Source organism: Camelus dromedarius, chromosome 1 (assembly GCF_036321535.1).
Source record: "Camelus dromedarius isolate mCamDro1 chromosome 1, mCamDro1.pat, whole genome shotgun sequence".
Lineage (NCBI taxonomy): Eukaryota > Metazoa > Chordata > Mammalia > Artiodactyla > Camelidae > Camelus > Camelus dromedarius.
Window position 1 is genome coordinate 16,472,285 of NC_087436.1, and position 27,763 is coordinate 16,500,047.

General features: G+C 44.0%; 1 protein-coding gene across 10 annotated transcripts in view; it reads right to left on the reverse strand.

Annotated features, from left to right (window-relative positions):
* Nucleotides 1-27,763, reverse strand: part of DCLK2 (doublecortin like kinase 2) — a 136,308-nt gene that overhangs the window by 15,839 nt on the left and 92,706 nt on the right. For 8 of the 10 annotated variants that reach the window (XR_010382911.1, XR_004140739.2, XM_064490904.1 and 5 more), the window contains 5 exons: nt 13,511-13,583; nt 12,583-12,691; nt 10,898-10,955; nt 4,355-4,474; nt 3,966-4,112 (listed from right to left, as the gene is read on the reverse strand). Coding sequence is in view for 8 of the 10 variants with exons in the window: in XM_064490904.1 (XP_064346974.1) it covers nt 3,966-4,112; nt 4,355-4,474; nt 10,898-10,955; nt 12,583-12,691; nt 13,511-13,583 (507 nt within the window). In the remaining 2 variants the exon portion in view is untranslated. Of the gene's footprint in view, nt 1-3,965; nt 4,113-4,354; nt 4,475-10,897; nt 10,956-12,582; nt 12,692-13,510; nt 13,587-27,763 lie in introns of all 10 variants that reach the window. The other 2 variants (XM_031464936.2, XM_031464930.2) reach the window with 1 other exon arrangement.

Here is a 27,763-nt window from a genome sequence, read left to right on the forward strand (position 1 = left end):
CATTATGTTTAACGTAAACATAAACGAGAGCAATCTGAATTACAGTTAGAATTTATGATGCATTTACTGAAACCCAGACTTTAGAAATCCCCCAAGTCACCACAGTGATAAGAACATTATAAGCAATATTATAATTCTAAATGTCTGTATCATGAGAGTAGAAAAAAGAAGTTTTGTTAATGTCATTTTGTTTTTACAACTTTAAAATACACTCATTAGGCACATTTTTTAAATGTTTACTTTAGACATCCAGTTTAGAGATGCCTAGGGGTGTTCAAGGTTTGTTGTCGGATACTCAGAAGCCCCAGCAGTCCCATTCTTCACATCCGCTATAAGGAATTCAGAGTCAGATGCAGGAACATAAATAGAAATGCACAGAACGGCCTATAATCGCTGAATTATGTTTGGGCAAGTGGTACTCCTTGGCTAAACATCAAAAGGGAAGTGTCATAAGGGGCAGACAAGCCTGAAATAATAAGACTATTTTATCTGATTCATCGCTCCCCAATGCTAGACACAGACGCAAACATGTGAAACAGAATAGGAGTAAATTTCAAATCTTAGCTGGAGATTCTCTTCAAAGCAGGGAAAATATATATACATCAATAAATCTATACATATGCACACATTTATGACACTGCTCTACGAGACTGGCACTGACACACACGGCTTTACTCTGAAAGACTGATTTTAAGAAAGAGGTGAAACAGTGCGCAGGGCCTCCAAAGGCCTCCTGTTCTGGCAGAGTTCAGTTCTCCCCAGTAATGGACATCCTCACAGGACTCTGGAGATTCCAGCCTTCTCCCAAATACTGTCTCATCACACTTCTACAGTCACCCTGCTGAGCAACTGGGAAGAGTTACTCCATTTTACAGATGAGGAAACTGAGGCTCAGAAAACTCACGTTACTAGTAGGGGGCCAAGTGGGATTCCAACCTGCACTGTTCTGCAACAGATTCCAGGTCTGAAAAGCTGCACTGTATGCAGACCCTGTGTGGGGTTTGAACAAGCCCCCCTGGGAGAAGCCCAGCCCTGCGGTGCTCCAACCCCTGCCCCCCCACCCCCCAAGCTGGGAGACGCTGTCCGCAATTGCTCTGACAATGCAAAACTGAAAACCGTGAGGAATGCAGATTCCACGGACAAAGTGAACGCTGCATGCTGTTCTCTAAATAAAATGTCCATGTCCTGATTTAGGACGACTTCAAATATGAGAAACCAGCCCTCTTGTCTCCCTGTCCCCAGAACTCCTGGAGATGCGGAATTTATCACCAGGCTCTCCTGGTTACCGCTGACAGGGCAGCCCCAGGCTGTAACTCACCGCACTGAGGGCCACCCCTGTGCTCCCTGACCCGTCCGTCTCCGCCAGCAGGACTTTGAATTACAGCACTGCCGCCAGAGAAGGGGATGCAAATCAGATGTCTGAATGCTCTGGTGTTTAGAGACTGAATTCTTTTTAGAGTTGCAAGAGGCTGACGGGTCACTCCACGTGGTTACTCTGAGCGTCTCAATGGCACTTTCTCATTCGGGGCAACGCCAACTTGCTGACCATGTCTAGCACCTGCTGAGGGGCCCAGGTAGGTTCCAACGGCAGACACATACTAAGACAGGTGCCGTCAAGGGTTTGCACAGCCTGACACCTCGGCCCTTTCATGCCACACATTAGCCTCAACCAGACATTAGTTTTATTATCGTCTTCCTCCTTCCCTTTAGGCAGCACAATGGGGCAGGACCAGGTCCTGGAGCGGGGCGGACACTCACCTAGGGCAGGTGACACTAGAGGAGACACCCGATCTCAATTCCCTGCCTACATCCTGAGACGTATCACGTTGGATACATCAATCCCCACTACTGAATCTTCTCTTGACGTGTAACGAGAAAAGGATGTGGCATCAGATTCTGAGGTTTTACGCACATTAAGACAATGAGGGTGGAAAAGAGCAATGGGAGGTGAGAGTAGGATCTGAGCTGGGAAGCGGGCGCTGCCAGGTTCACAGGGAAGCTGACTACTCCCTCCGTCCCCTGCTCACTGGGCCTTGGCAGTCAGAGCTGCCGCTGGGATGGGCTGGCTCCATGGCAACCAATGGTTCCTGGGGACCCCTGGGCCCAGAAAGTATGGGAACATCAGTAGCTGCAGCCTCTGGGGTGACGGGGGCCGTGGGGAGCAGGGCGTCCTTGTGAATGTCTGGGGGAAGCCCTGTCACCTGGGCCCATGAAGCCCCCGGCCCACGCCGGCAGTGGTGAGGGGCCCGGGCTAGCAGACACCGCAGTGTCACAAGGGAAGAGAAGCCTGTTTTGAGAAGGAACACCATGTCCTCACCTCCTCCCCAAGGCCTGCTTTACAGCTGTCTCCATCCCTCTTGCAGTTCATAAAACCGAGTCCAACAGTACATCCTGTTTTACCGCGCAGGAGTGTTTGTCTCCTGATAGGAACACATAGACGTGAAATGCGTTCCCTCAAGGCAGAAAACAGTAAAAAAAAATCTCACATACTTGGAAGTTGACACTCAGAAATGATCGAATTGTATGACCAAAAGGGGAAACGGATACTCTGAATTAGCAGGAAGTCCAAGGATGGCCCCCAAGCCTATCCATCAGTGCATATTCTGCTCGACTACTGTTTGTGTGTCGCAAGCACAGGGCAGGCTGTGGAGACGCATGTGTGGGTGCCAGCGGCTGCCAGCCCCATGCCCATCAGTGGTCGGGCACCAGCCCGTATACTCCACACCGGCTGTGTGCTTACTTGGCACTGTCCAAGGCCCTGGGATATAAAGGTAGTGGGGACATAAACCTTGTCTCTAATGGTGCTGACAACCTGCAGAAGACAACAGACAAGGAGATGATAAAACCACCCTGCACCATGGCAAGTGCAGCAGAAGCCAGAGGAGGCCACGACTGACTCTCCCCAGGGCGTCTGGGGTGATGTCAGGAAGACAGGCCTTGCTCAGCGTCTTACAAGATGTGCCATGCTGCAGCTGCAAACAGAGACCGGCATGGACACTAGCAATGAGGTGTAATGCTGCTGACAAAGTCAAGTCTTCACCAACTCCAAGGCCTGGGGAAACCTGTGTTTGGATTAACATGATATGGAAAACGCAGATAAGCTCACCTCCCAAGCAGTGATGATGATGATGATGATGATGATGATGATGATGGTGATGATGATGATGATGATGATGATGATGATGATGATGATGGTACCCAGCCCTGAAAGGTGGGACCAGAGAAACCAGCTTTCCTGTGTGTGTTGGGGGGATGTGTCTGCAGACCGCCCAAATCACCTCTAAAGTTCCTCTACAAGGTAGACATGAGGACTGGCCCAATTAGCAAGCTGTGTTTGGTTTTGAAGGCCACCATGAGGGGAGTTAAATATGGTTTGAAGGTGAGTACCATGCTCACCAGATGGGTAGAGAAGAGAGGGGACAGGACAAGAGGCTGGAAAGGTAAACTGGGACCAGACTACGAAGCTGGGTGTCATAATGGAATGAGACTTTCCTTGGTAGAACAACAGGACAAATGAGACATTTAAGCAAGAAAAACTAGTATCTCTGGGTCTCAATGTCCATATCTGTAAAACTGAGATGACTGGACTAGATTATTTTCTGCATAGAAATGAGCCCCCGTGTTCTACTTCTGTCTCCTAGAAACCTCTAATTCTGTCTCCAATTTACTCTTCAGAATATTTTGCCTCATAAAATAATTCTCCTGCTCACCTTTCTTTAGTCAGTACCATCAATCAAAACATAAAGGTAAACAATTTTTCTAACGTCTGGTAAACAGTAAATGCAGATCAATTCAAGAAACCCATTAACATTTTATGGCCTTTGACTTAAGTCAGGCTGATCTGCTAGATTTAAATTCTCTCAGTCCCTTATTTGCAGGATGGGTGCATGACTGTTTGCATGTGATTACTGTCACTTTACCAGAAGAGAGCCATGAGCTGAACAGAAAAGGCAGAGGTGACATACCAAGAGGTTCTCTGGCTTGATGTCTCTGTGCACGATGCTGAGGGCGTGGAGGTACCTGAGGGCGCTGGCCAGGTTGTACACCATGGCACTGCCATCTCTCTCGGTGTACTTGGTTGAAGAGGTGATGGCATCAAAGAGATCTCCACCCTACAGGACACATAAAAGGACACAGCAAGACATCAACAGTGGCCATCCTAGGAAGGTAACAAAGAAGGTTCATCGGCCTGGAATAGATGAAAAAAATGACACGAGTGCCACTAAAATTGATGATTATAAGTAACGAAAGTTTCAAGGTGGCAAAACACTTTTCCAACTAGGTCCTGCAAGAATATTGCAAGTCGTGGGACCTGGCATTGATGAACTCTCTTGAAACCTCTCCGTCCTCTTACTTTGACCAATTCCATCACCAGAAAGAGCTCAGTGGCCGTTTCCATCTCCTCAACCAGCATGATGATATTTGGATGCTTCACTCTGCGCAGTATCGACACTTCATTCTCAATCAGATGTTCCTGTCAAAAAAAAAAGGGGTTTAGAGAGATGGATCAGAAATTACAGAACCCTCTGCTCTATCCCTGTGTCCCGGAGGACAACATTGTCTGTAGATGTGATGCTGAAGGAACTGAGACAAACCAAACCCTGGCCCAGTGGGTTTCCACAGCAACAGGACAAGCCAGGGTGATATTTCATTGTAACTAACAAAAAGGAAGGCATCCTGCAAAGCGTCCCTCGAAAGGGCTCGGGGTGCCCTCTCAGTGTGCTCTGCGCACGCTCCCTCCTTGTGTCTTCAATACTCCCAGCACCTTAAGAGGCTGTGACGCCGTGATGCTGAGAAGGCTTGGGTACGCCACACTGTGCTGTGGTTCAGCTGGAACCACTTTTTCATTTCAGTAAACACTCAGAAATAAAGACCAGGCAGGCACATAGGGAAATTTGGCATGCTTATGGGACACAACCTCTAGCATTACAAACATTTTTAGTTTTTAAACTATTACCAGTGTAAACTGAATTTCATGTTGAAATTCATGAAAAAGAAACTTTCCTCCTCTATGACTGGGTACAAAATCGTTCACCAGATGGACATTCTTTATCATCTTGCATTTCAGAACTCAGGACACATACAGTACCGTGGGGCCCACTATTCTCCTTTTAACTCTAATCAATTCTCTGAAAACACCACCTGATTATCAGTCCTGGTGAGTGATGTGGTTGGGACAGCATTATAGCCAAATGTTTACTCACAGCATTAAGGAACTATTCTCAATACGCCAACTCATGAATCATGAACAACTAATGCTCTATTCTACTTTGCAACATTAAAATCTCTCAGTAATGTCACATTTGTTGATCCTCATTAACTGTTATAACGAACTGTTTGGAATTTAAGAAATGCTCTGTAAAATTTGCTAACGGTGTTTCATTTTTTAAGCTAAATGGATCTCTCACTTCAGTTCTCCTGCCCCATCCCCATTTCCCTCAAAGTCGGAAGAGTCTAAAAATTTACCTCTATTCAGGGACTTTGTGATGCCAATTTCAAGCAACATACACAAAATACTCCCCATTGCCAGTGCCCCAAGAACTCTCTCACGCTGGAGCCAAGATAAGGAGTCCACCCGGTGCAGAGACGACACTTCTCTTTTCCATGAAGAGGCACAACAGAGAGTCTTCTGGGAAGCCTGGGGAACTCATCCCAGGGCCCCCGGCAGTGGTGCATTTCCAGTATTAAGCAAATATTGCAGCAACATTTTCTCCTCCAGTATTTATCATCTCGGCTTACTGCATGCTAGTCAACAACGGCTAGCATTCTCCACACACAGTGAAGGTTTTTGTTGGGACATGGGAGCTATTAGCCTTTGTTTCCCAACCTCTGAGGACGCCTGTAAAAACGTCTTTGAAGGAACAAATCCACTTTTTGAACTAAACCAACCTCAGAAGCAAAACAGTGCACAAAAAAATCCTTACAAATGTTCTCTTTCTTATGCAACCCATATGCTATCTGCTTCTAATATGTAAAAAATGCTCTCTAGATTACATTTTCCAGGAGTTATTTCTAAATACGATATGAACATCACTTTTGTCTCAAACTGCAGTGGACTTACATTATTCAGTCATCTGCCATTATTTATGTTAAGTGATTCATGATTCTAACTCCAAATAATTTACACATGAATCATTTCATGGCGGTGTTCCAGGGTTTCGTGTGAGAGTAAATGACAAAGAAACGGCTCACTTGGCATCGGAAACCGCCCGATCCTCGGCCACGGTGGTTTTTAATGTACAAGAGAGAGACAGACAGACAGGACCAGAGAGAAATGGATTTGGGGAATAAACAACTCTCCTAAACCAAACGAAGCATCCTGTCTCCACCCTTCCCAGCCCCGCAGAACAGTCCTTCCCCACTGTGTCCTCTGTCTCATTGAGTGAAGCTGGCTGCCCAGAGCAGACGGATTTGCACCCTGGCCCTCGATCCTGCATCCTCCTGCATAGCCAGCCAGTCGCCAGCCCCTGCCAGGACTGCCTGCTCAATAGCCTACATCCATTCCCTCTTCTCTGTCCCTTTCACACATCTCTCACCCAGCCCTCCAGGCACTGGCACAGGCAGTTCTGTCTGGAACTTTCTTCCCCTACTTCTTAGTGAACTCCTATTTATTCCTCAGGATCACATGGGATCTCACCTCCTCCAGGTAGCCCGCCCCTGCTCCACCACAGCTGCTCAACCCTCTAATTTGTTCTCACTGCCCCCTGAGCTTGCTCCAACCACCGCTCTCACCCTGCTGCCGTGGAGGTTTTGGTTTACCTCGCTCTCTCACACTAGCACAGCTCGTTCTGAGGTGCTTGAGTAGGTGAATGCATAAACACATCACGCACTGCTCTTGGTCACAGTGGCTTTACAGCTGGTATCTATATTGTGGAGTGAGTACCACTGAGGATAATACAGTAAGGGAGATCGGAGATTCAAGTCACTGTACGTCACTTCGGTGGTAGACGAATGTGGTGGGTTGAATAATAGCCATGTGACATTATGAACTCCTAATGCCTGGAACTGGTAACTATATTTGGAAAGAAGAAAATGTCTTTGGAGATGTGATTAACGATTCTGCAACAAAGAGGTAGCTGTGGATTATCTGGGTGCCACCACAGCTGTCTTTATGAGACAGAGGCAGAGGGAGACTTCACACACAGAAGAGGAAAAATAAACACACGGAAGAGAAGGCTATGTGAAGATGGAAACAGAGTTTGGGGTGATGTGGCCACAAGCACAGGGAATACTGTCAACCACCAGAAGCTAATTAGAGTCAAGGAACAGATTCTTTCCTAAAGCCTTCAGAGGAGGGCTGTGGATTTCAGACTCTCAGTCCCCAGAACTGCGAGAAAATAAGTTTCCGCTGCAAGCCACCAAGTATGTGGTAACTTTTTCCAACAGCCTCAGGAAACTCATACAATATACATTTAGATTTACATCCTCCTGTAACATGTGGATAACGGACCTGGACCTGGGGGAAGAGAAGGAAGGGCCACTTCTAAGCACCACAATGGAAAGCTCAGGGCTTATGGGAATTCAATGAATATTTATTTAGAATGAATATGGTTTAGTAAATTAGACATGGAAGAATTCTTAAACTTACAAACACCACAGCCTTCTCAAAAGCCTCCATAAATACGGCCCCAAGGTGAATTTTGCCAAAAATCTACTCAGAAGAGCCCAACGTGCTTCTGGGCCTCTGCTCAGGCTGCGCTGGCTGCCTGGGAGGCTTTTCTGTCATCACTGTTCGAAACCTACCCGCTGCTCAGGTCCAGCTCAAGTGCATCTGCTCTGAGGCATCTCCACCGATCACCCACTTCTCTCTCCTCTGCTTCCCCTGAACTCCCACAACACTCTTTGCAGAACTGGTATTAATTTACATGTTAAATTACCTTCTTCCTAGCACAGTATCTTGCACACACAACAGATGTTAGGTAAGTGAGTGAATTAATCTAATAATGCTCATATATATTACAGAAAAGCAAACGGAAGGCCAAGGGTCAAGAATTTTCCCCCCAGGTTCTTATTACACGAACGAATGCATAAACTGAACTTGGAAAGGGAATGTGTAGACTGGCTGTACAACCAACTAGCCCCAAATTCCAATCACGACTCTGCCTCTGTGTGACTTTTGGGAAGCTATTCAATCTGAATCTGTTTCTTTCTCTGCAAAATTGGTACATCTGTTTTTCAAGTTATTAAAGGTAATATGCAAAGTTGCTACATGTCCAGGCCTGGACAGATAACACATTTTAATAAATGGCAGATACTATTTTTAGCATTATTACTTTTCCGTGTACAACCCGCAAAGCAAAGGTGACAAACAATACCCCACAAGAGTGGCTGAATGCCTTTCCCCAGATTTTTGCTTAAAAAAAAAATTCTCTATATCATTTTTTTCTAAATATAAAATTTAGTGGGAAAATCTACTCCTTTGAAACAAATCAAGTACGGGATTAACATACCCAAACTACTATACATAAAATAGATAAGCAATAAGGATTTACTTTACAGCATGGGGAATTATATTCAACATCTTGTCATAACCTAAAAATAAAATATAATCTGAAAAAAATAACTGAATCACTTTGCTGTACACCTGAAACTAAGACAATATTGTAAATCAACCATACTTCAATTACAAAAAGTTTTAAAATTACTTTATATAGTCAGTGTAGAAATAGCTGTTCAAATAAGTAAAATGTAAGAATGGAAACAAGAATATCATCCTGAATTATAAAAAATACAATGACATTCAATAACAAGGAAAAACAAGTTCCAAATGTTTGAAGTGACCTATTCACTCGCCTCAGTACTTAGTGTACCAGACTGAATTTTTCTGCATAAAGATCTTATTTTTTTTCTAACTACTGAAACAGTTGCTTAAATTTCAATCAGGTAAGCAATATCTCTACCATAGCAATTATTTTAAAACTTTTTTGAAAAAATACTTTAATGCAGCTGTTTAGACCTTGGCTTCCCCGAATTATGATACATTCTGCTTAAACATCAGATACAAAAAGTAACACCTACTTACATATGGAGAAAGGCTTTGCAGTTAAAAATTTAATAATATGGTTAGCACAGTAAGTTAAAACACATAGAATTATTTAAAGAAAATTAAATTTAGAAAAACCTTATTCAAAGAAAAGAGGGGGAGCTTTTTGTACAGACTGCTTCACTACCTGTCACAGCATAGTAAAAAAAAAAAAAAAAAAGCGTCTGACAAATTTGCCTCTTGGACTGTTCCATTCTGGGGCTCTGAGAAGATTTTTCTGAAACTTTACCATAATATTTTAAGTTTTCTGTTAAAAATACACAGTTTAGTAGATGTGTGGAAGAAAAGCTTTAGGAGTTCCATAAATATAAAATCACTACTATCACATCAAATCCTACTATTTATATCATTCTGAATTCCTTTGGCATATTAATAATATTAACAGTTAACATGTGCTAAATTCTTATTATATACCAGTACTTTTCTACATGTTTTCTATAGCTTAATTCAATTAACATGCATAACACCCTTATGTCTTAGGTATCATTAATAACTGCATTTTACAGGAAGAAACAGAAGCACAGAGGGGTTATGTAATTTTTCCAAGGTCACACAGCAAAAAGAAGCAGAGCCCAGATTACACTTTATACAATCTGGCTCTAGAGCAGTACTGTTCAACAGAAATATAATGTGATCCACAAACGTAAATATGAATTTTCTAACAGCCATGCTAAAAAAAATATAAAAAGCAGATAAAGTCATAAAGCTTACTTAGCCCAATATGTCCAAAATAGTATCACTTCAACATGTAATCAAATATGAAAAATATTAATGAGGTATTGTTTGTTCTTTTACCATTAAATCTTCAACATCTGCTTTGTGTTTCAACTCAGACTGGCCACCTTTCAAGTGCCTGGCACCTCGCATGCTAGGAGCCCAGTGGCAGACTGTGAGGTCTAAAGCCTGCTCTCTGAACTGCAACGCTACCTACCAGAAAGGAATCTAAAAAGGTCTTTGTCGTCCCTGTTATGAAATACTTATCTTTTTGAACATACTTAAAATATCAGTAAAAATCTAGCAGCATTCCGTCATTTGATCTCTTCCCAGCCCCATCTTGACACTGGGACACAGAGTAAAGTTCATCCATCTGGGGAGACAGTCCCTGGTGTTCCTGCACACCCTGCATCAGCTGTTGTTTCAAGCTCTCTTGGAGGATGTCTGTATAGCAAACACCCTTGGAACGCAGAGACAGGGTCTCCCTCGGGGCGGAGGGCAGATTTGTTTCCTGAACATGATAGTAAGAATAATGTTCTTCTCTGGGGTAGGTTTGCTAGTGTCCTCCTCATAAGATTGGGGGGTTCCTAAGCTTGGGGATCGCCTGCTGTGACAAAAGCCTACTGTGTGACAGCATCCAGTGGGGCCTCTTCGCATCACTTCTGTGGACCTTTGGAATTAAGGAGAACCAGAGCAAGCATGGGGCTAGCTCCTGTTTCCAGCTACACTATGAGTAATAAGGTTTTTTTTTTGTCTCTGACCCAGGAAACTGCGTCTTCTGCCACATCCACAAACCGGGTAGGCTAATTTGTCAGTTTGAAAGTAGGGTCCAGTCTCAGACCTCTCAAAGTCCTCGACATAGCTTTTGTGTGTTGCTGACTTTTAAAATAGGCATCTCCTGGAGAAGAGAACTTGTATTTTTCCTTCATTAGGACAAAGATAAAATCAATTTACTGTTTAAGGATTTACCCCCTGAAAAATAGCAGGGGGTAAAAAAAGCTTGATAAATGTTTCCCACACTGTAATCAGCAGTCTGTTCCTGTTACAATCTCGTCAAATCACCACTTAAATTCCTTCACCACAGCAAACATCTCCAAGTCTTTTTCAGTTTCTTTTACAAAACAGTTATGTATACTATACCTTTCCACAACATTTGGCTTTGTCTATAATCTTTAGGGCAAACTCCTTTCCAGTGGACCTGTGGAATGATCAGAGGAAGGCCGTTTTAAAGACATGAATCAAAGACACCAACCTTCCTGGTTTCCTCTACAGCACAGACTCGGGGAAGAAAGGCTGCCTTCCTCCTCTGTACATCAGACATGATGCTGACTGGGGTCAGGGAGAAAAATACCCAAAAAAGATTTTTAAAAAACCCACAAAGCCATGCTGTCAACCTCCTTTTATAAATATTAATCATATTTTAAAGCAACTCACATACTTAAAGTATTTAAACTCTGTTGTATCAGAGCTGGACAAGAAGCTATTTTTCCATACTTAAATCTCAAAAATAGTTCTCTTAAAAGACAGAATAAAATTAAGAAAAATGAGCCAAGGTCACGGACATTTTCATTTTTCAATGTCTTTACATGAATCCATTAGTCACGAAGTAGCCCATAATTCAAAACTGAAAAGTCCCTAGATTTTCATCTATTTCCCAGCCAAAACTCCAGTGAGGATCTGGTACCATCTCATCCACACCTTTAAACACCTGTATCTGGTACTGGAGACATCATTTACTTGGACATGAGAATCTTGATATTGTTGTTTAACTTTTAATCACCTTTAACATAATTTAATCTGAATATGTCAAAAATACATCCTTTAGAATAGGAAAGCAGTTCATGAAAGAACACGGTGGTTTTCTTGCAATACGTTAGCTCTCTCACTTGCTAGCTGCTTTCGCCAGGTGGTCACAGCACACGCCGATGAGGCTTACCTTGGACGAATAACTTTCATTTAAATTGCTTTCCCATAATATAAACCAAACACTGCCTCGGATTTCTAACAAGTCTTTAGAAGTCATACTTACACCCTTGTTACCTGGGTGGCAATCTATGTACCAGAGCTAAACAGAAGGGCTTAGAGAACACGGAGCTACTCTGTGCAGCGCACAGGCAGCGGTAAAGCTTCCCTGGTGATGCAGCAAAACACAAAAAACTGTAGTTTTTTTTTTTCACCAGAATTTTCCAGAAAATTCCCCACTGACAATAAAAATTACCACTTAGAACAGTGAGGCTAGCAGCCTAAACACACAAAGACTCTCATCTCAGTCTTTTTTCAGTTTTAATACTGTTTACAAAAGGTCCGGAATGTAAAAGAATGGATTTCTTACCATTTGAGGATTTAGGACCTTAAACAAAATAAAACTGGGCAAGCAAAAATGTAATTTTAATATTGGCAAAAGTTGGCTGATTCTGATCTTATAAAGACAGAGCTCATGTATCCTGAACTAGTGATGATATGTAGTTAATTATCAGCTGAGAGGGCGGTTAGGGGGATTAAATGAATTAATACAAGTACAGCACTGAGACCAGAGCCTGAGCTGCACAGCTAAGTGCTACAGGAGATTTTTTTAAAAATGAATCTTATTCTTTCCCATTTTTCTCTAGCATATGGATGAGACTTGATATACCTCTCAAAGCACAAGGCAGGTTTATACTCTATATGTATGCATATATTTTTCCCTGTTAAGTTTCTTGTGGGGATGCAAAATTACTGGTCCCAAGTATACACTCTTTCAGAAGGCCTTTTATTCACTCAGAATAAACTCCCAGGGAGGAATGTACGTGTTGGTGAACAAATGGTTATCCTCACTATCCACGCACCTGTCCATGCACTCTTTGACTACTGCAAAATTGCCGTCACCAATAACCTTCCCAATTTTGTATTTCTCCAGAAGAGTCGACGATTCAGAGCACCTGTTTCCATTCACACCTGCAAAAAAGGATAAATGCAAAGTCTAATGAACACATCAACATTTCATCCTGATTCCTACATATTTGTAAAATAATAAATCACAACACATTTATTTCTAAATCTATGGTAAAACTAAGGAAAATCTGAGTGTATTTTCTGAATAGAACACCTAAATCATCAATTTCCTTTTGCCTTGTTGGTTGGAATCAGAAACCAACATAGTCAATAAACCTAAAAAATCCTGAAATATCAGCTGAAAAGTAAGTGATTAGCTTTGGGTAAAAGGGAAGTCTAACTAAAACTTTGTAAACTTTTTTGTCAACTCTGGGGAAAGGGGAAGGGGACGATGGTGGGGACTTAATCTTAGAAATTTTCTCCTCAAGATTTTCTAGTAAAGAAAACTCTGGCCAGTTAAGATGCTTTGTTAAGGCTGATTCCTGGCTCAAAGTCTTCTCAAAAAAGAGGAGGAAGTAGTTAAGACTAACTACTTTTCACAATGTATCTCCAGTGCCCAGAACACAGCAGACATCACAGAAACCCATTTATTAGTTATCTAAGAAAAAACACAGTCTACATTTAGGAATCATGAGCAGATTGCCACTAAGGAAAAATAAAGGAAACCCAAGACTAAGATTTGAAATTGGGATAGTTTCATTAACAGTGAGATTCTGTGTATCTTGATGTGACCCCTGCCCACTGAGGCTAAACAGACGAACTAGTGACATGATCACATCCCTGTTTAGGGAGATCGTAATTTAGCACAAGTGGATTTTGGGTGGCCGCCAAGTTCACGTGAATGGCTTCCTTTATAAAAGTAATCATCAGGTTGAGAACTACCTTCAGGACTCATGCAACGATCAAGTTCAGGTCCACCATTTACATTGGAAGAAGATCTGCCATGTGCAGACGTCTGCTGAAGAAGAGAGCGCACGTTACTTATCAGGATACGCTTACACATCTCTAGCTAGTTAATCCTTAGAGGAGAGAAAGTGCTGTCCGACTGTACAAATATAATGACACAGACACAGAGGAGCGCCCCCTTGCTTCTCAGCTCACCTCTCTCCCACATACAACCCCGTCAATACAGTTCTTCCTTAGACACAGTGTTTTCCATTAGTATTAGTAGCAGAACTGACAGAGTGCTACTCTTCCTTGATGCTGTGTTACTTCTGATCTCAATAAGGAGACCCACGGCACAATCAATGCACAAAGTAGTTATGGCGGCACAGTAGGGTTAGGACTGTAGGGATTTCCAAGAATGTCAGCGCTGAGCCCCCAGATCCAGCAGCCTCCCCTGTGCTGAGCACTGGGGTCCCTGCTGAGGGCGAGTTCCTCCCAGCCACACGTCCAGGACTGCATCACCTGCACACCCTCCTGTGGATTCAGGATCCAGAGAGCAGCCCTGGCTCAACAAACTTCTCTACCCACCAAGAGAGTGGGAATGACTCTTGAGCATCATAAGGAATTTTTCTTTTTACTAGGAACCAGAGGGAAACAAAAGATAAAACTAAGAGGTAGGTTTCAGCTTAACAAAAAGCTGAAGTTCCCAGTCTAACAGAGAAATATTTCTACTTCTTAGGTGAACTGAAAAACTCACATTATGAACATTGTTCATACATTTACTTTTATTTATTCTATTTTATTTATTATTCTGTAGGCTTATGAAATCTTTTCTTCATTTCCAAGGGCTATTACACTTTCAAACTCAATCTTTTCCCTTTCATCTTTAATTTTCCTTCTTCATTTTTTTTTTAAACTATTCCTTTCAGGAGTTTACAAGGTCAAAGGACTTACTGAACACTGAGACGCATCTTTGACATTTCTGTGTGTGAGTGTGTTTTCATGCTCACCTCTCTGCCTGAGCTATCCTGGTAGCTTCTGCCTCACAGTGGCTGTGCCTTGCTCATCCCTGCATCCCTGAGTGTAGCACGGAGCCTGGTGCACAAGTTCCTAATTCAGACTTGCTCAATGAAAGCATCAAGGACACAGCCTCTCCAGGGCAGGGACCCACCCTTCCCACAGGGCCCACAAGTTGGAGACACTGAGTCCACTCCCTTCCTCTGGCTAAAGCAGAGAACCTCACAGGTGCTGAGTTTGGTACAATCCAGGAGAGCCCAATCCTTATAAAAATTCCTTCCAACAGGATCATCCAGAAGCTGTTCTGGGGTAAAATATCAGTCTCAAGAACAAAAGGCATGTAAAAATTAGGCTGTTTTCTCAGATCCCATGTAACCACACCTGTGTGGACAGTAAAAGAAGCAGCAACATGTCCTTTAAGGAAACCCAGGGCTGAGGAAAAGCAGCGCTGAGACCCACTTATGAGCCCCTGTCCTGAGTGGCAAACACGCCTCTTGTAAGTGTCTGTCTCCTGCACTCTGACGCGTGTGTAGTTGTGCGGGAATGTGGGTGTGCGTGTGTGCCCCTTTCTAGCCACGCTTAGCCTGATGAAAACGCCGGTGTTCAGCCGGCCTCTCAGGGTTCAATCAGTTTCCTCAAGCTACAAGGTGGCCAACCAAAGGTTTTCAAAATTTAGCTTTTTTGCTGGTTTTGTTCTCTCTCTCTCTCTTTTTTTTTTTTGCCACTGAAATTGAAGGCAACTTCAAAACCAGCAGGAATTTATGCTAGAATGTTTTTAAAAGCAAGGCTTTCAAAACTGCGGCCCAGAGAGGGGACACGAAGGGAAGGTGAAAGGAAAACCACGACATTCTCTGCTCCGTTCGTCCGGGTCCTCCTCAGTGTGCACCCCCATCCGAGGCTCCTTACCTACGGCCTCTCCCATTCTATGATTATTGCCAGAGAAACATTTCCAAACGACAGTTCTGGCATCACCCCTAGGATCCCAAAACCTCACTGCATCTTGGTTACCAGCAGAATAACCCCACTGTCTCCAGCACGGCAGCCAGGCCATGGTTTATCCTCCTACTCACCTGCCCAATTTGTTTGTCACCTTTTTTTTTCCACCTATTTTATACTTATACTAACTCCAATAATCTTTTTTTTTTTTTTAACGTTGCTAAAACTTTCCAAGTCTTAATTTTCTGCTCTGAATAGAGAGACAGTAGCAGCACCTAGCTCAAAGATTTCTAGAGAATTAAAATTAGCTCATGCATGTACAATCATTTAGCACAGTCACTGACATGTAACACTAACACAATATTAGTTATTCCTATCTTTCCTTAAAACATCTAGCATAGGGCCTTGAAAGAAGCGGCTGAGAAATGTTTTTGAATTTTTGAATGCACAATGGCTTTATGAGATCTTTTGCTCAATAATTCATTCCAAGTCTGTTCCTCTTCTAATCCCACCCTTCCTAGATTGAAAATTGTCACCCAAGGGAGTAAAAGATCCAAATTACATTCATATCAACCAAATTCTTAATGGAATAAAGAAGAATGTATTTTGGGGGGAAATTATATTTGAAAAGATAAATGGAAAAATCATAGCTTATGGGGATGAGAGGGGATGGGAGAGGGGGTGGTCAATGCCTGGGAGCAACAGTGGCCGGTGAACGGCTTACCTGCACGTCTAAATCCACAGCCCAGCACAGGGCAGCCCCCCACCCTGGGACACTGCTGGCTGGGTTCCGCCCGGGCACTGGGCGGGAACCATCTTCCTTCCCGACACTCAGAGCCCGGGAAGTATGCGGTGTGCACAACCCACAGCCACTGCTGAGGTCCGGGGACCTGCCTTTGTCCCCACCGCCAACACCCACGTGCTTGCTCTGCTCTCCTGGAAGCAGGTAACATTTCTCTAACAACTAGGGTAAGCCAGTTAGCGGGTGTGTTCTGACTCGACGGCTAAGAAGGAAGCCTTGGAAGGGCCGACTGCAGGCACTTTTACCTCCTTGTCCATTTTCACACGGATGGGTGACTCCTCGGAGTGTTTATTGAGTTCCTGTCAACCACTGTAACTCTCCTGGTGTTTCTTTTGATTAAACCCCCCACTCCCACCTATCCTGAGTCCCTGTACAGTCCAGCAATTACAAATCTGGTTTGTTCTGGGATTCAGAGGTGGCGAGGAGCCAGGAAAGAGAGCAGGAGACAGAGCAGGTGGTGGGGGCTGGCTCTCTAGTGACTGAAAGAGAACGGCGACTGGATTAGAGCCTTGGCCTCAGAGGCGGCCTCGTGGAGAGGGTGAGGGCGCAGGCCCGAGTCAAAGGCTACTTTCACTTGTACCTGACGAAGGCATCGCTAAATCATCAAGAAACGCGGCTTTCTTAGCAAATAATGACGGCCAAGAAGAGCGTTTTTCCATACTCTCAAATGGAATGATTTAAGCTTTAAACCCCAAGCATTTAAGAACATATATACACACACAGAGTAAAGGAGTGACATATCTGGTGACCTATCCAAATATGTTCCTTTATTTTAAAAAAAGCTTTCACGAAGAAAATGAAAACATGAAAAAATTAGGGAATCACAATAAACACAGCTCAAGAGACAGAATGTGATTAGACACAGGGACAGTTTTCCTTTCCTCTCTTAGCAATAATCCGTGCTGGATTTTTAAAGGATACAAAGATCCACTGCTGCCTGGAAGTTTACAGTCTTTTGAAGCAGCATGTGTGTACTCTTAAAATCCTTCCAAGAAACCTCGGCATTTCAGGATACGGTTTCCAAGGTTCTGGTGGTTACAAATGACCAAGAAGCTGGTGAGAGGGACCACTTTGCTAAGGCACAGACACACACTTGGCTCAGTGAATCACACATCTAGCGATTAAGTTCATGTGACCTCCTGGCAATGAAGCCTGGTGCTCCGAGAATCCACGGAAAGCTGGGTATTCACCAAGAGCTCTGCACAGATCCCTGGCAAATATTAAAATTGTCAAATATAAAGCAAAGCACCCTGGGTGCCCCAAGAGACATGCAGAAAAAGAACAAGGGAAACACGCAGTGGAAGCTACGATTGCAAAATCCTCACCATTCACCAGGTAGAATTTATGGATTGCCCTGCTCCCTATAAGAGAATTAGTGTCTTACTGAAGCGAGGAGAGGTTAAAATATGGCATCCCTGATGAAACCCGTGCCACTTCCATTGTCAAAGTAAAATTTTGTATTAAAATCTCTTAAAATGCTAACGAGTGTTTGTGCTTCTGTCAGCAGCCAGGATGCTGAGACAGCACGGAGACAGGGCCCGATGCCACATGTTAGCCAGACGCTCCTCAGTGAAGTGCACACGGATGGCAGCACCTGGGCTCCTTCAAGACATCTTCCATAATTGCTAACTGGTTCCAAAAGGTGCAATTATGTTTAGGAGTAGGGAGAGGAGGGGACATATTTCCTGATGAGGTCCTGATGGGTGATGGAAAAGACTGAAGATTCTGCCAAGCACATTCTGTGCCTGCACCGCCGCCCCACCCACCTGCTCTCTGGCAGCAGCAGTTCCACTTTTATGAGTAAGCAAGGAAGGAAAATGTACAGGAATCTGCTTCTAAGAACTTTTTTAAAAAGACTTGAAAACACAGCAGAAAAAGCTATAAAGTGCCCTCAACTGCTAGCATCACTGAAGAGGGCATTCGTGGCTGACTGAGCACATCTGATCATCAGTAACATGCCAGATTTCCTTTTTTTTTTTTTAGCAAGGAAATAAAGTCAGAGTGTCCTACATTAAATTTCTTTGATAAGTGGATTGTTAACTATTTCTACAGAACTTGAAATTTAAAGAGAAGTGTTAAGTGGGGTACTAAAAATACAAAGTTTTATTCAGAAATAGGCAATTCTCAAAAAAAAATAGCAAAAATGGTTCCATCAATGCATTATCTCATGCTACTCTTGAGTATAATGCTGGACATACTCCATTCTGGTTTTTCATAAAAGGAAGCACTTGAACAGAATCCAGCAGATATACTTGCGGGGTGAGTTGACTTTCTCAAAGTATCTTGGAAAACGGCACTCCATTTTTAAGTGGCCTACTGCAGGGGTCAGAGACATTTTCTGTAAAGGGCCAGAGAGTAGCAGTTTAGTGTTTGTGGGTCATCTGGTCTCCGTCACAGCCACTCAGCTCTGCTGCTGTAGCTTGAAAGCAGCCAGAGGCCAAACAGAAACAAATGAGCATGGCTGTGTTCCAATAAAACTTTATTTAGAAAAGCAGGCAATGGGCCAAATTTGGGCACAAGCAAATAAACCTCTGGTCTACAAGAACTTTCGTAGGGAAGTTTTTTCTCCAACCTCTTACACTTTGAAACTCTAGAGCAGAGTAAACCCCAGTGTATGGTTGTTACAAAGCAGACGTCTTCTGCTCTGGCTGTACATTAGAATCAACTGGGAAGATCTGAAAAATTCTATCGCCAGGCTGCACCACCTATTAAAGAGTCCTTGGATGCAGAGCCCAGGCGTCAGCATTTGTTAAAGCTCCACAGATCTAATGTGTAGCTTAGGTTGAAAACCTCTGACAAATGAACTTATTTACGAAACAGAAACAGACTCACAAAGAAAACAAACTCACGGTTACCAGTGGGGGAAGGGGGTGGGAAGGGATAAATTGGGAGTTCGAGATTTGCAGATACTAACTACTATGTATAAAATAGATTAACAAGTTTATAACGTATAGCACAGGGAACTATATTCAATATCTTGTAGTAACTTACAGTGAAAAAGACTATGAAAACGAATATATGTATGCTCATGTATGACTGAAGCATTGTGCTGTACACCAGAAAAATGACACACTGTAAATTGACTACTGCAATTAAAAAAAAATATATATATATATATAAAAGAAAACTACATATACAACAAAAGAAAAAAAAGAAAACCTCTGTGGAGGAAGTTTCTGGCAGTAACTGTAATTAATCGTTCAGTTATCCTATTTAAGTTCTCTCCGTCACTCATCCGACAGTCTATAAACATTGAGAGTCACCTACAGCCCAAGAACAATGTTCTCTTTGTGAGAAAAGGAAAGAAGACACTCATTACAGTTTATTGAATGCCTGTTTTATGCCACGTCCTAAAATGAGTACTTTCATAAATTAGATATATTATCACCATCTCTGTTGGTCTGTGAAGAAACCAAAAGCTCAGAGGGGTTATATAACTTGCCCAAACACCACAGCAAATGTGGATTCAAAATCTAAATCCAAGTCTGACTACAGAGCCCAGGGGCTATTTGGCTAGTCTCACACTATGACCTCCTCTAAGAGCTCAGGGAAAGAAGTCTTGCAAGGCTATTAAAGTAACTCAGGGGTGCCACCCTACACCAGATTCACTGATTAAAATACTCACTGTAGTATATTTAGAACATGCTTTCAGATTACATAACTACAGTCACATTCCTATAATTCAGTCAAACAATATATAAGTTGGTAAATTCACAGCCTTTCCTCACATAGAAATCTTAAGAAAAATTTTCCTTTAATAAGACACCCCCTGAAATGTACCAAAGAATTTTTTAAATCAGTATACTAGATATTACTTGTAAATAGATTTGCTTCCATTATCATTTTTATGGCTTTTTTTTTTAAGTATCAGAAACATCAGTTCCATTGATTAGAAGGAAAGTCAGTGTAAATTAGGCAACCATTTAAAAACAGAAGCTTTAACACTTTTGTACTGGATTTGTGACAGCAGACTCTGAAACACTTCGGTTTTAATAATGAGATATGAGAACAACTAATCTGAATCAGCGCCTAGGGGCTGGTAGCGCACAAAGTGGTCTCACCTGCAGCCGTATCTTAGATTTGTTTCCACTGAGCACAGCTGAAAGGGGTCTCGGTGCGTGAGACGTGTGACTGGTTAGCAGAGGCGAACAGTGGTAAACAGAACCCACCGCCTGTTCGTGTGCCCGGGTGGAGGCAGCAGCCAGCTCCCGCCTATGAACAGGGCTGTGTGGAAGCTGCGGACCTGTGCCTTCCCCTGAGTATTGCTGCCCCCTCCCCTGACTACACGGCCCGCCAACACCAGCAGAGTCTCATCCCAACCGTAGGAGTGAGCCTTTCAAGCAAAGCGCTGGCTTACTGGATTGTGAGCAGCAGGTGGCATGGCCATGCCCACCTGCTAAGCATGCCTGCAGGCTTTCGGTGTGAGGTTATCACTGATTTCCGGGATGCCTGGAAGGTGGGAGAGGTGCCCGTCTCCCCAGCCCCAACTACGGAGCTACCCACGTCCGGCTCTGGCCCAGGTCAGCTCACAGCCACAACCCCTAAGTCTTAACGCCACCCAGTTACCTAACATGCGGAGAAGAATTCCTAATGACTCACTTTCACGAATAAGGGGGTGTTGAAGATGAACAAACATGCTACTTACATTTAAATGAAGTTTTTACAATTGACCTACTTATATGCTGATTTGCTTGGCAAATGCTCCCTCCATCCCCACAAAGTGGGCTTCTGCCCAACTGAGCCATTTACCCACCAAATGCCTCCATTTACTGAGCAACTACAATGTACAAATCACTGACCTCAAACAGAGCCTGAGGTTCATTACGATGATTTATTTTGTTAGGGCACGGAGGTCTTCAAAACGGCTTGGTCCTGCTTTTTCTTTTGCTTTTGTCAACAAAATCAATTACGCTCAGAGATGAAGTCACCACCCCACATTCCTGGGGTAATAAAGAGGGTATAAAAGTACTGAAGACCATTAACTAGTTTTAAATACCCAAGAAAAACCAAAGCTCCAGGGAAAAGCGAAAACGTTGAAGGTCAGAAGCTACCGTGGATTTACATTTCACGGCTTTGAAAAGAAGTTTTGAGTTCAGAAGGTCAAAGAGTTACATTTTAGCTCTGCCAATCAGGATGAGATACTACCAGCCCTTTCATCACACTTCACAAATCTGGAAAATCTTTCACCACCAGCAGACCCACGAGACATCATCAGATAAAACATCAGCACATCAGACAGTTTATAATCTCAAGATGTTGGATAATGTTCCAAATGTACTTTTTTTCTTTCTTCTTTCAACCAACAGGAATGCTCACAGTAGACAGCCCCTGGGCACACGCTTCGGCATCAAAACACGAGGCGTTTTATTCCCCAGTGTCCACAGATGTGCCCCTGACTCTGAAGCCTTGAGTTACCACAGCCTTGAAAGTCTTAAACCAGGACATGGATGATGAATTAAATTTCAGGGAAGTGCTTTCTTCATCCGTCTGGCAGCTGATGACACATTTAGTACTCTTTACCGCCTATCTGTCCCAAAGAAAATGCTGTGATTTAAGCAGCACAGTCAATAGCCCCAAAGGGGAAGTTATCAGCTAGACTGAAGGGACTGGGAGGAGCTCGGGCAGAGGAAACAGGAGATCACGGGCTGAGGTCAAGGAGAAGAGGCGGGATCAGGAAGATGCGGATTAAGACAAGAAAACGTCAGTGGTGGTGGGATTCGAGGATCTGAAGAGGAGAGAAAGGAATGCGCAGGGAATGATGGGTCTGGAGAACAAAAGGACCGGAAGGAGAACAAAGCAGTGAGATTGATGGGGAGAGAGAGTTTTGTCGTCCTCCAAAGGGAGAGCAGAGGCAGCCTAGGAAAGAAACCTTGGGCAAGAGGAAAGCTGAGAGCAGGGGTGTGGGAGCCACCCTCCAAACGGTTCCCGTGAGCCTCACCTCCTGATTTTCATGCCCTTGTGTAGCCTCCTCCAATGCAGAACTGCACTGGCATTTATGACCGCTAAGCTATCATGGAAATGATGGTGTCTGACTTCCCAGGCTAGGTCACAGGACGGGGAACTTCTGCCTGCACTCTCCCTCTCTTTCAAGTCACTCACTCTGGGGAAAGCCAGCTGCTGTGTTCTGAGGACACTGAAACCAACTTATGGGGGGAGGGGGTGCGGCCCATGGTACCAACCTGCCACTGAGTGAGTGAGCCCCCTTGGAAGGGGGTCCTCCATTCTCACTCAAGCCTTTGGTGACTGCAGCCCTGGTGTCCATCTCAACCACAATCTCATCAAAGATCTTAAGCCAGATCACTCAGTTAAGCTGCTCCTGAATTCCTGATCTACAAGAATTGTTGAGAGAAAATAATTTTGTATTGTTGTTTTAAGATGCTAAATTCTGGGATAACTTGTTACTAATAGAATTACCCAGATTACTAATAGGGCTGGACTGTGCAGGGCAGGGAGGCAGAGACGAAGGTGCAGCTGGGAGGGGAAATGGGAACAAGAGCAGAGAAGGTGGTTAAACCTGGAGTCTGACTTCTCTCACTTTCTCTTTCCTTCTCCTACCCAACTGCACATCAACATGCTTTCCTAAGTGAAACCTCCCTCATGTGAAAGCTGAACCTGGAAACCCCAAGACTTACAGTAAAGAAAGAACAACAAAGCTATTCTGGGCTCTTTCTCTACACTTAGTTCACCTCAGACCTGTGCTGAGGGCCTATGCATCCCCCTTTTGACAGACAAAGGTGATGTGACTTGCCCAAGGCCCCACAGCTCGTGAGGGGCCAAGCCCAGATGAAACCCGGGCACCCTGGTTTCCGGGTTTACCCGCAGAACCACAGCACCGTCCTGTGTCCACCTGGGACAACGGGGCTCTGGGTGACACCCTTCTTTGAGCCTCTCTTCTTGTGAAATTGCACACTCGGGGGGGTGCCATCTCTGGCCTAAGGGGATCCCTTAGCTTAACTGAGACCAACTGGAACAGAAAATTTTAGTTAAGTAAGGAGATTAAAAGAAAGATAAACAAGAGTCCTGAGGAGTCATGTACCCTCCTGGCCCAGGCCTAGTAGGACCTGGCATGAACTAGCCTCACCCCAAGGCTGTGGGCTCCTCGTGTGCCTGAGGGCTGGGAGCCTGGAGTCACCGTCACAGAGGCAGCTCAAGTCTGGCGGCAAAAATGCCTCCTCCCCACGTGACTATCACTGTGAGTGGCCTTGTCTTTTAGAAAAGCCAGATTCCCTCAATCCATATGGAAGCAAAGCCAACTTCTCATCCCTCGGGATTAAGTTCTGGGAAGAAGCCCATGGCCCCAGCAACTCATTTTATGAATTTCTGGTCCAACTATGCAGTTCCAATCATCTGTTTAACAGACTGGCCTTGCTCTCTCACTCTGTCCCTGGGGCTAGGTGTGGTCACGAGCATGGGCTCTGCTCGCAAAGACCAGTTAAGCCACTGGACTCACAACATGGCTTCCATCACAGGCCCACCACGTAACATGATCTCACGTCCGGGGCCCCACGCACCTGCTGGGCCTGGACTACACCATCTGTTTCCAACCTGTGCCACTCTTGACAATACTCAGTTCCACTGCTGGCTTCCAAAGAGAACCAATAACCCTCACCTACTGTGACCTTTATCATTTCGCTAAAGATTTAAGGGGTCGGGGAGAAGTGCTGGTCACACAACGTGACCATTTCACTTGAAAAGAACTCCCATTAGACCCGTGCGAATAATCTCCTCTGCCAAGTCTCACAGGAAGAGCTGTCAACAGGCATTCCTCTCTATCTTTCCACCTCCCCTCACCACCCTCCCCTGCACCTCAGTACCCCCTCTCCTTTCCCTAACCCTCCTTCCTCCTTTCCCAATCTCACAACCCGTTTTCATTCAGATCATTTGTGTGTATCTAAACCCAGGCACCAACACTCCCAAAAGACCTACACAGCACAGCATTTCCAAGGGGTGCCTGTGCTGCATCACAGAAGTGCACCTGCCAGTGATGGGTGGTGGGGAGGGGCATCAGAGGTTAGAGACAGAGACCCTGAAAGAGTCAGGAATCCCAGCTGGCCACTGGGACCTTGAGCAAGTCACACCGCATGTCTGAACCTCAGTTTCTCCACCTATGAAATGAAGACAGATTAGAAGATTTGAGACCACTTCCAGTTTCCACATTCTGTGGTTTTAGGTAACTACCTAGCAAAACAAAAAAGTTGTAACTGAGGTACAACTAACTCTTGGTTGTCCTGACATCTTTCAGCTTTAGGTTTCAAGAACCTTAATTACTTGATTGCCACTCTATTTCTTAACACCCCCACCTTGCAAAAAATATTCACAACCTAAGGAAAGTTTTTCTTCTTCTCCTGGCTTCGGTCCAGCCCCTTAAAGAGCATGATCTTCTGTGAACACAGCGAGTATCAGATTCTACTTCCCTCTGACTTAATGGCTTAACTCCCTACTAAGGAAAACTCAGATCTTGTTTTGGGACAACTTAAGTCCTTCAAAGTCCAACAGCCCCCACTCCTGGGCTCTCAGACATCTGCCTGTGATCCCTCGACACATAAAGTACATTCTTTACTGGGCCTGTTTCCCCTAACAAACTAATAGCCCTAGGTAACGCCTAATCTCACCATAGCTCAGGCTGGCTTGTTTCAGCCCACCCTACCAGAGTCATAAACCCCACCGCCCTACACAAACGCTAAATCTCTTACTTCATCTGCAACCAATCAGAGCCTTGTGCACAAGCCCATCAGGCACCTTGTGACCCGACCTCATAAAAGACCCCAACAACCGGCCCTCGGGGCTCCCACAGGCACCCCTTGTCTGAGTGACCAACTGTTGTCTATGGTGGGGTACCCCTAATAAACTCTTTCTATTCTCATACTTTATCTCTAGTAAATTCTTTTAGTAACTTGTACACCACCATGTCACTGACTGGCCACCACATTGTGCCCACATGGATAGCACCCCCCCAAAAATAAAAATCTGCCAAAACGGGAAGCAGAAAGATGTGAATGTCAACTACCACATGTGCTGTCCTGGCTTGGTTAGCTTGGTTTTGTCAATCCTCTGCATCTCTGGAAAAAGATTATCTACCCCCAAAGCCACAAAAGCATCTAACTAGGACAAATAGTGGTAAAGAGTTCCCGCCCATGAAAAGCAGCCGCTGCTGTCAGACATCCCTCCTAACTGATCTTAATAAGCTGTTTTCAATGAAGGGGAAGGAAAAAGCACAGCACTAACGCGTGGCAATTATCTGTAATTCTCTATCTGTAGTGCCTCTGAATAGAGAAAATGACACAAACGCGGACAGATGCTGACTAGAGCTTCACAATGACATCGAAACGAGGGCATTTTGTACGGCAAGGAGCACAACTAAGATGCCCCATCTTTCAGAAGAAGGTTTCCATCCCAAGGACAACACACAGCGTGCATTGCAGGGCACTGCAATGAGATGAAATGTCCCCAAGGCATGGTCACTGGGCACAGACAGGGGTCAGAGAGGTTCAGCACGTGTCCTAACAGCTGATGCGTGCGACAGAGGTTTCTTTAGCTGCTAATATTTAACGTAAGATTCAGTGATTCTTTATCAGCTTTTAAGTGAGAGGGAGAGAAACAACTCCTCAGCTTCCCAGACAGGTTTTTGCAACTTAAAGAACCATAGTCTTCGCGCTGCAGCAGTCATTTAAAGTCAAACATCCTTATTTTACAGATGATCAAAAGAAAAACAAAAACAGGTCTCACAGCTGTTAGCCAAGCCTCAGGTGTGGTGGAGGATAAAGGGAAGGTTGGGGGGCGGGTCACAGAAGGATATCTGACTGGTAATCTCATCTTCAGTCTTGACCAGGAATCGGCATTCCCCTTAACCTTCTTCATCTCTTTTTGCAGCAGTAAGTCATCCTTGAGCAATTCCTCTGTGCCAAGGAACTGCGAGTGCTGAATGCTAGGGTTACAATAGTAAGATACACCTTGTCTGGTGAGGACAATTTTATGTAATGTCTCAGCAATAATACAATGTATAGTTTTAAAAATTCCACGAATCTTCACTCCGGATTTCACTTGTAGTCTGTGTGCATGTGTGAAGGGATGGATGTGTACTCAGAGCAGCAAGCAGCACCAACTGACCTCGTGGCAACAACACAAAAGGACAATCTTCAGCTGAGAGCTGAAGATGGACTAGGAAGAAAGATGGAGGCCCAGGTTACTGACAGACAACAAAAAGGGGGAAATAACCAAGATGCCGGGTAAGCAGGGACAACCCTGTCTACAGCAACAGCCGGGGGAGAAGCACAAGTGGTCCACGCAGGTGGACCACAGGAAAGCTCATGCTGGTTTGCCCTCGGCTGACAATTACCAGGACTAGGAGCCACTTGCTTTTGCTTTGATGAATGATGTAACAACTGAAACTGGAAAAGGGGTGAATCAACTTGATTTTCACTTCAGTTCTCCTGAAAGTTACCCGGATTAAAAAGAGAGCACATCCTGCTGGGGGAAAGAGGAGGGGAGAGACAAATTGGGAGTTCAAGATTTGCAGATACTAACCTCTACATATAAAATAGACAAACAACAAGTTTCTACTGTATAGCACAGGGAGCTGCATTCAGTATCTTGCAGTAACATATAATGAAAAAGAATATGAAAAGGGATATATGTATGTACATGTATGACTGAAACATTATGCTATACACCAGAAATTGACATAACGTTGTAAACCAACTATACTTCAACTAAAATTTTTTTTAAAAAAACAGAGCACCTTCAGTCTATTCTGGGGAAAAGTTGGGAAAGAAAAGCTGAAAAGAATTCGTGATTTTTAATTGATTTAATTGACATAACTTTTCTTTTGGAGTTAACATTTAAGAATTCCATGGAAACCATATTGTGAACTGATCTAAGCCAATTTAGCACCTCAGAAAATGCCTGGTTCTTTTGCTAAGCATAAAGAGTTTCCAGCACGTAGAGGTTCCTGAGAGTGATATGCTCCAAATCCCAAACTCACTACTGGTCTCAGTCCCAGCATACTTAAGCAAACAGGCACAAAAACAGACGATATGTTCTTTTCTCTTTTTGATGTCAGGCACTTAGACAAAAATCATGCAAGTTCACTCTAGAGGCAGACACACAGTCTTAGGACAGAACAAACGCATCTGGGAGTCAGGTGGAAGACAGAGCCCTCCAGGCAGGGAGGACCCTCAGACCAACTGCCCCGCCAGCCTGCTGGGTTCTCATCCCTCATTCACCAGGCATGCTGGGGCTTTTACCTCTCATTTCACTAGGGAAAAACATTCTCCAACATCCTTGGGATAAACAAACCCACTCGGACAATATCTGAAGGGCTTAGGCAACCAACTTTCGATTCCTAATGAAAGTATTTCTGATGTCAACCAAACACTCCCAAGGGAATAAAAGTTAATACACGTGTACATCACAGCACTGAGTACCTCCCAGTCTTCTTAAAGTACATGACCATACAGACAGTTTCATCGATTCTACAAAAGAAAACTTTCAATCTT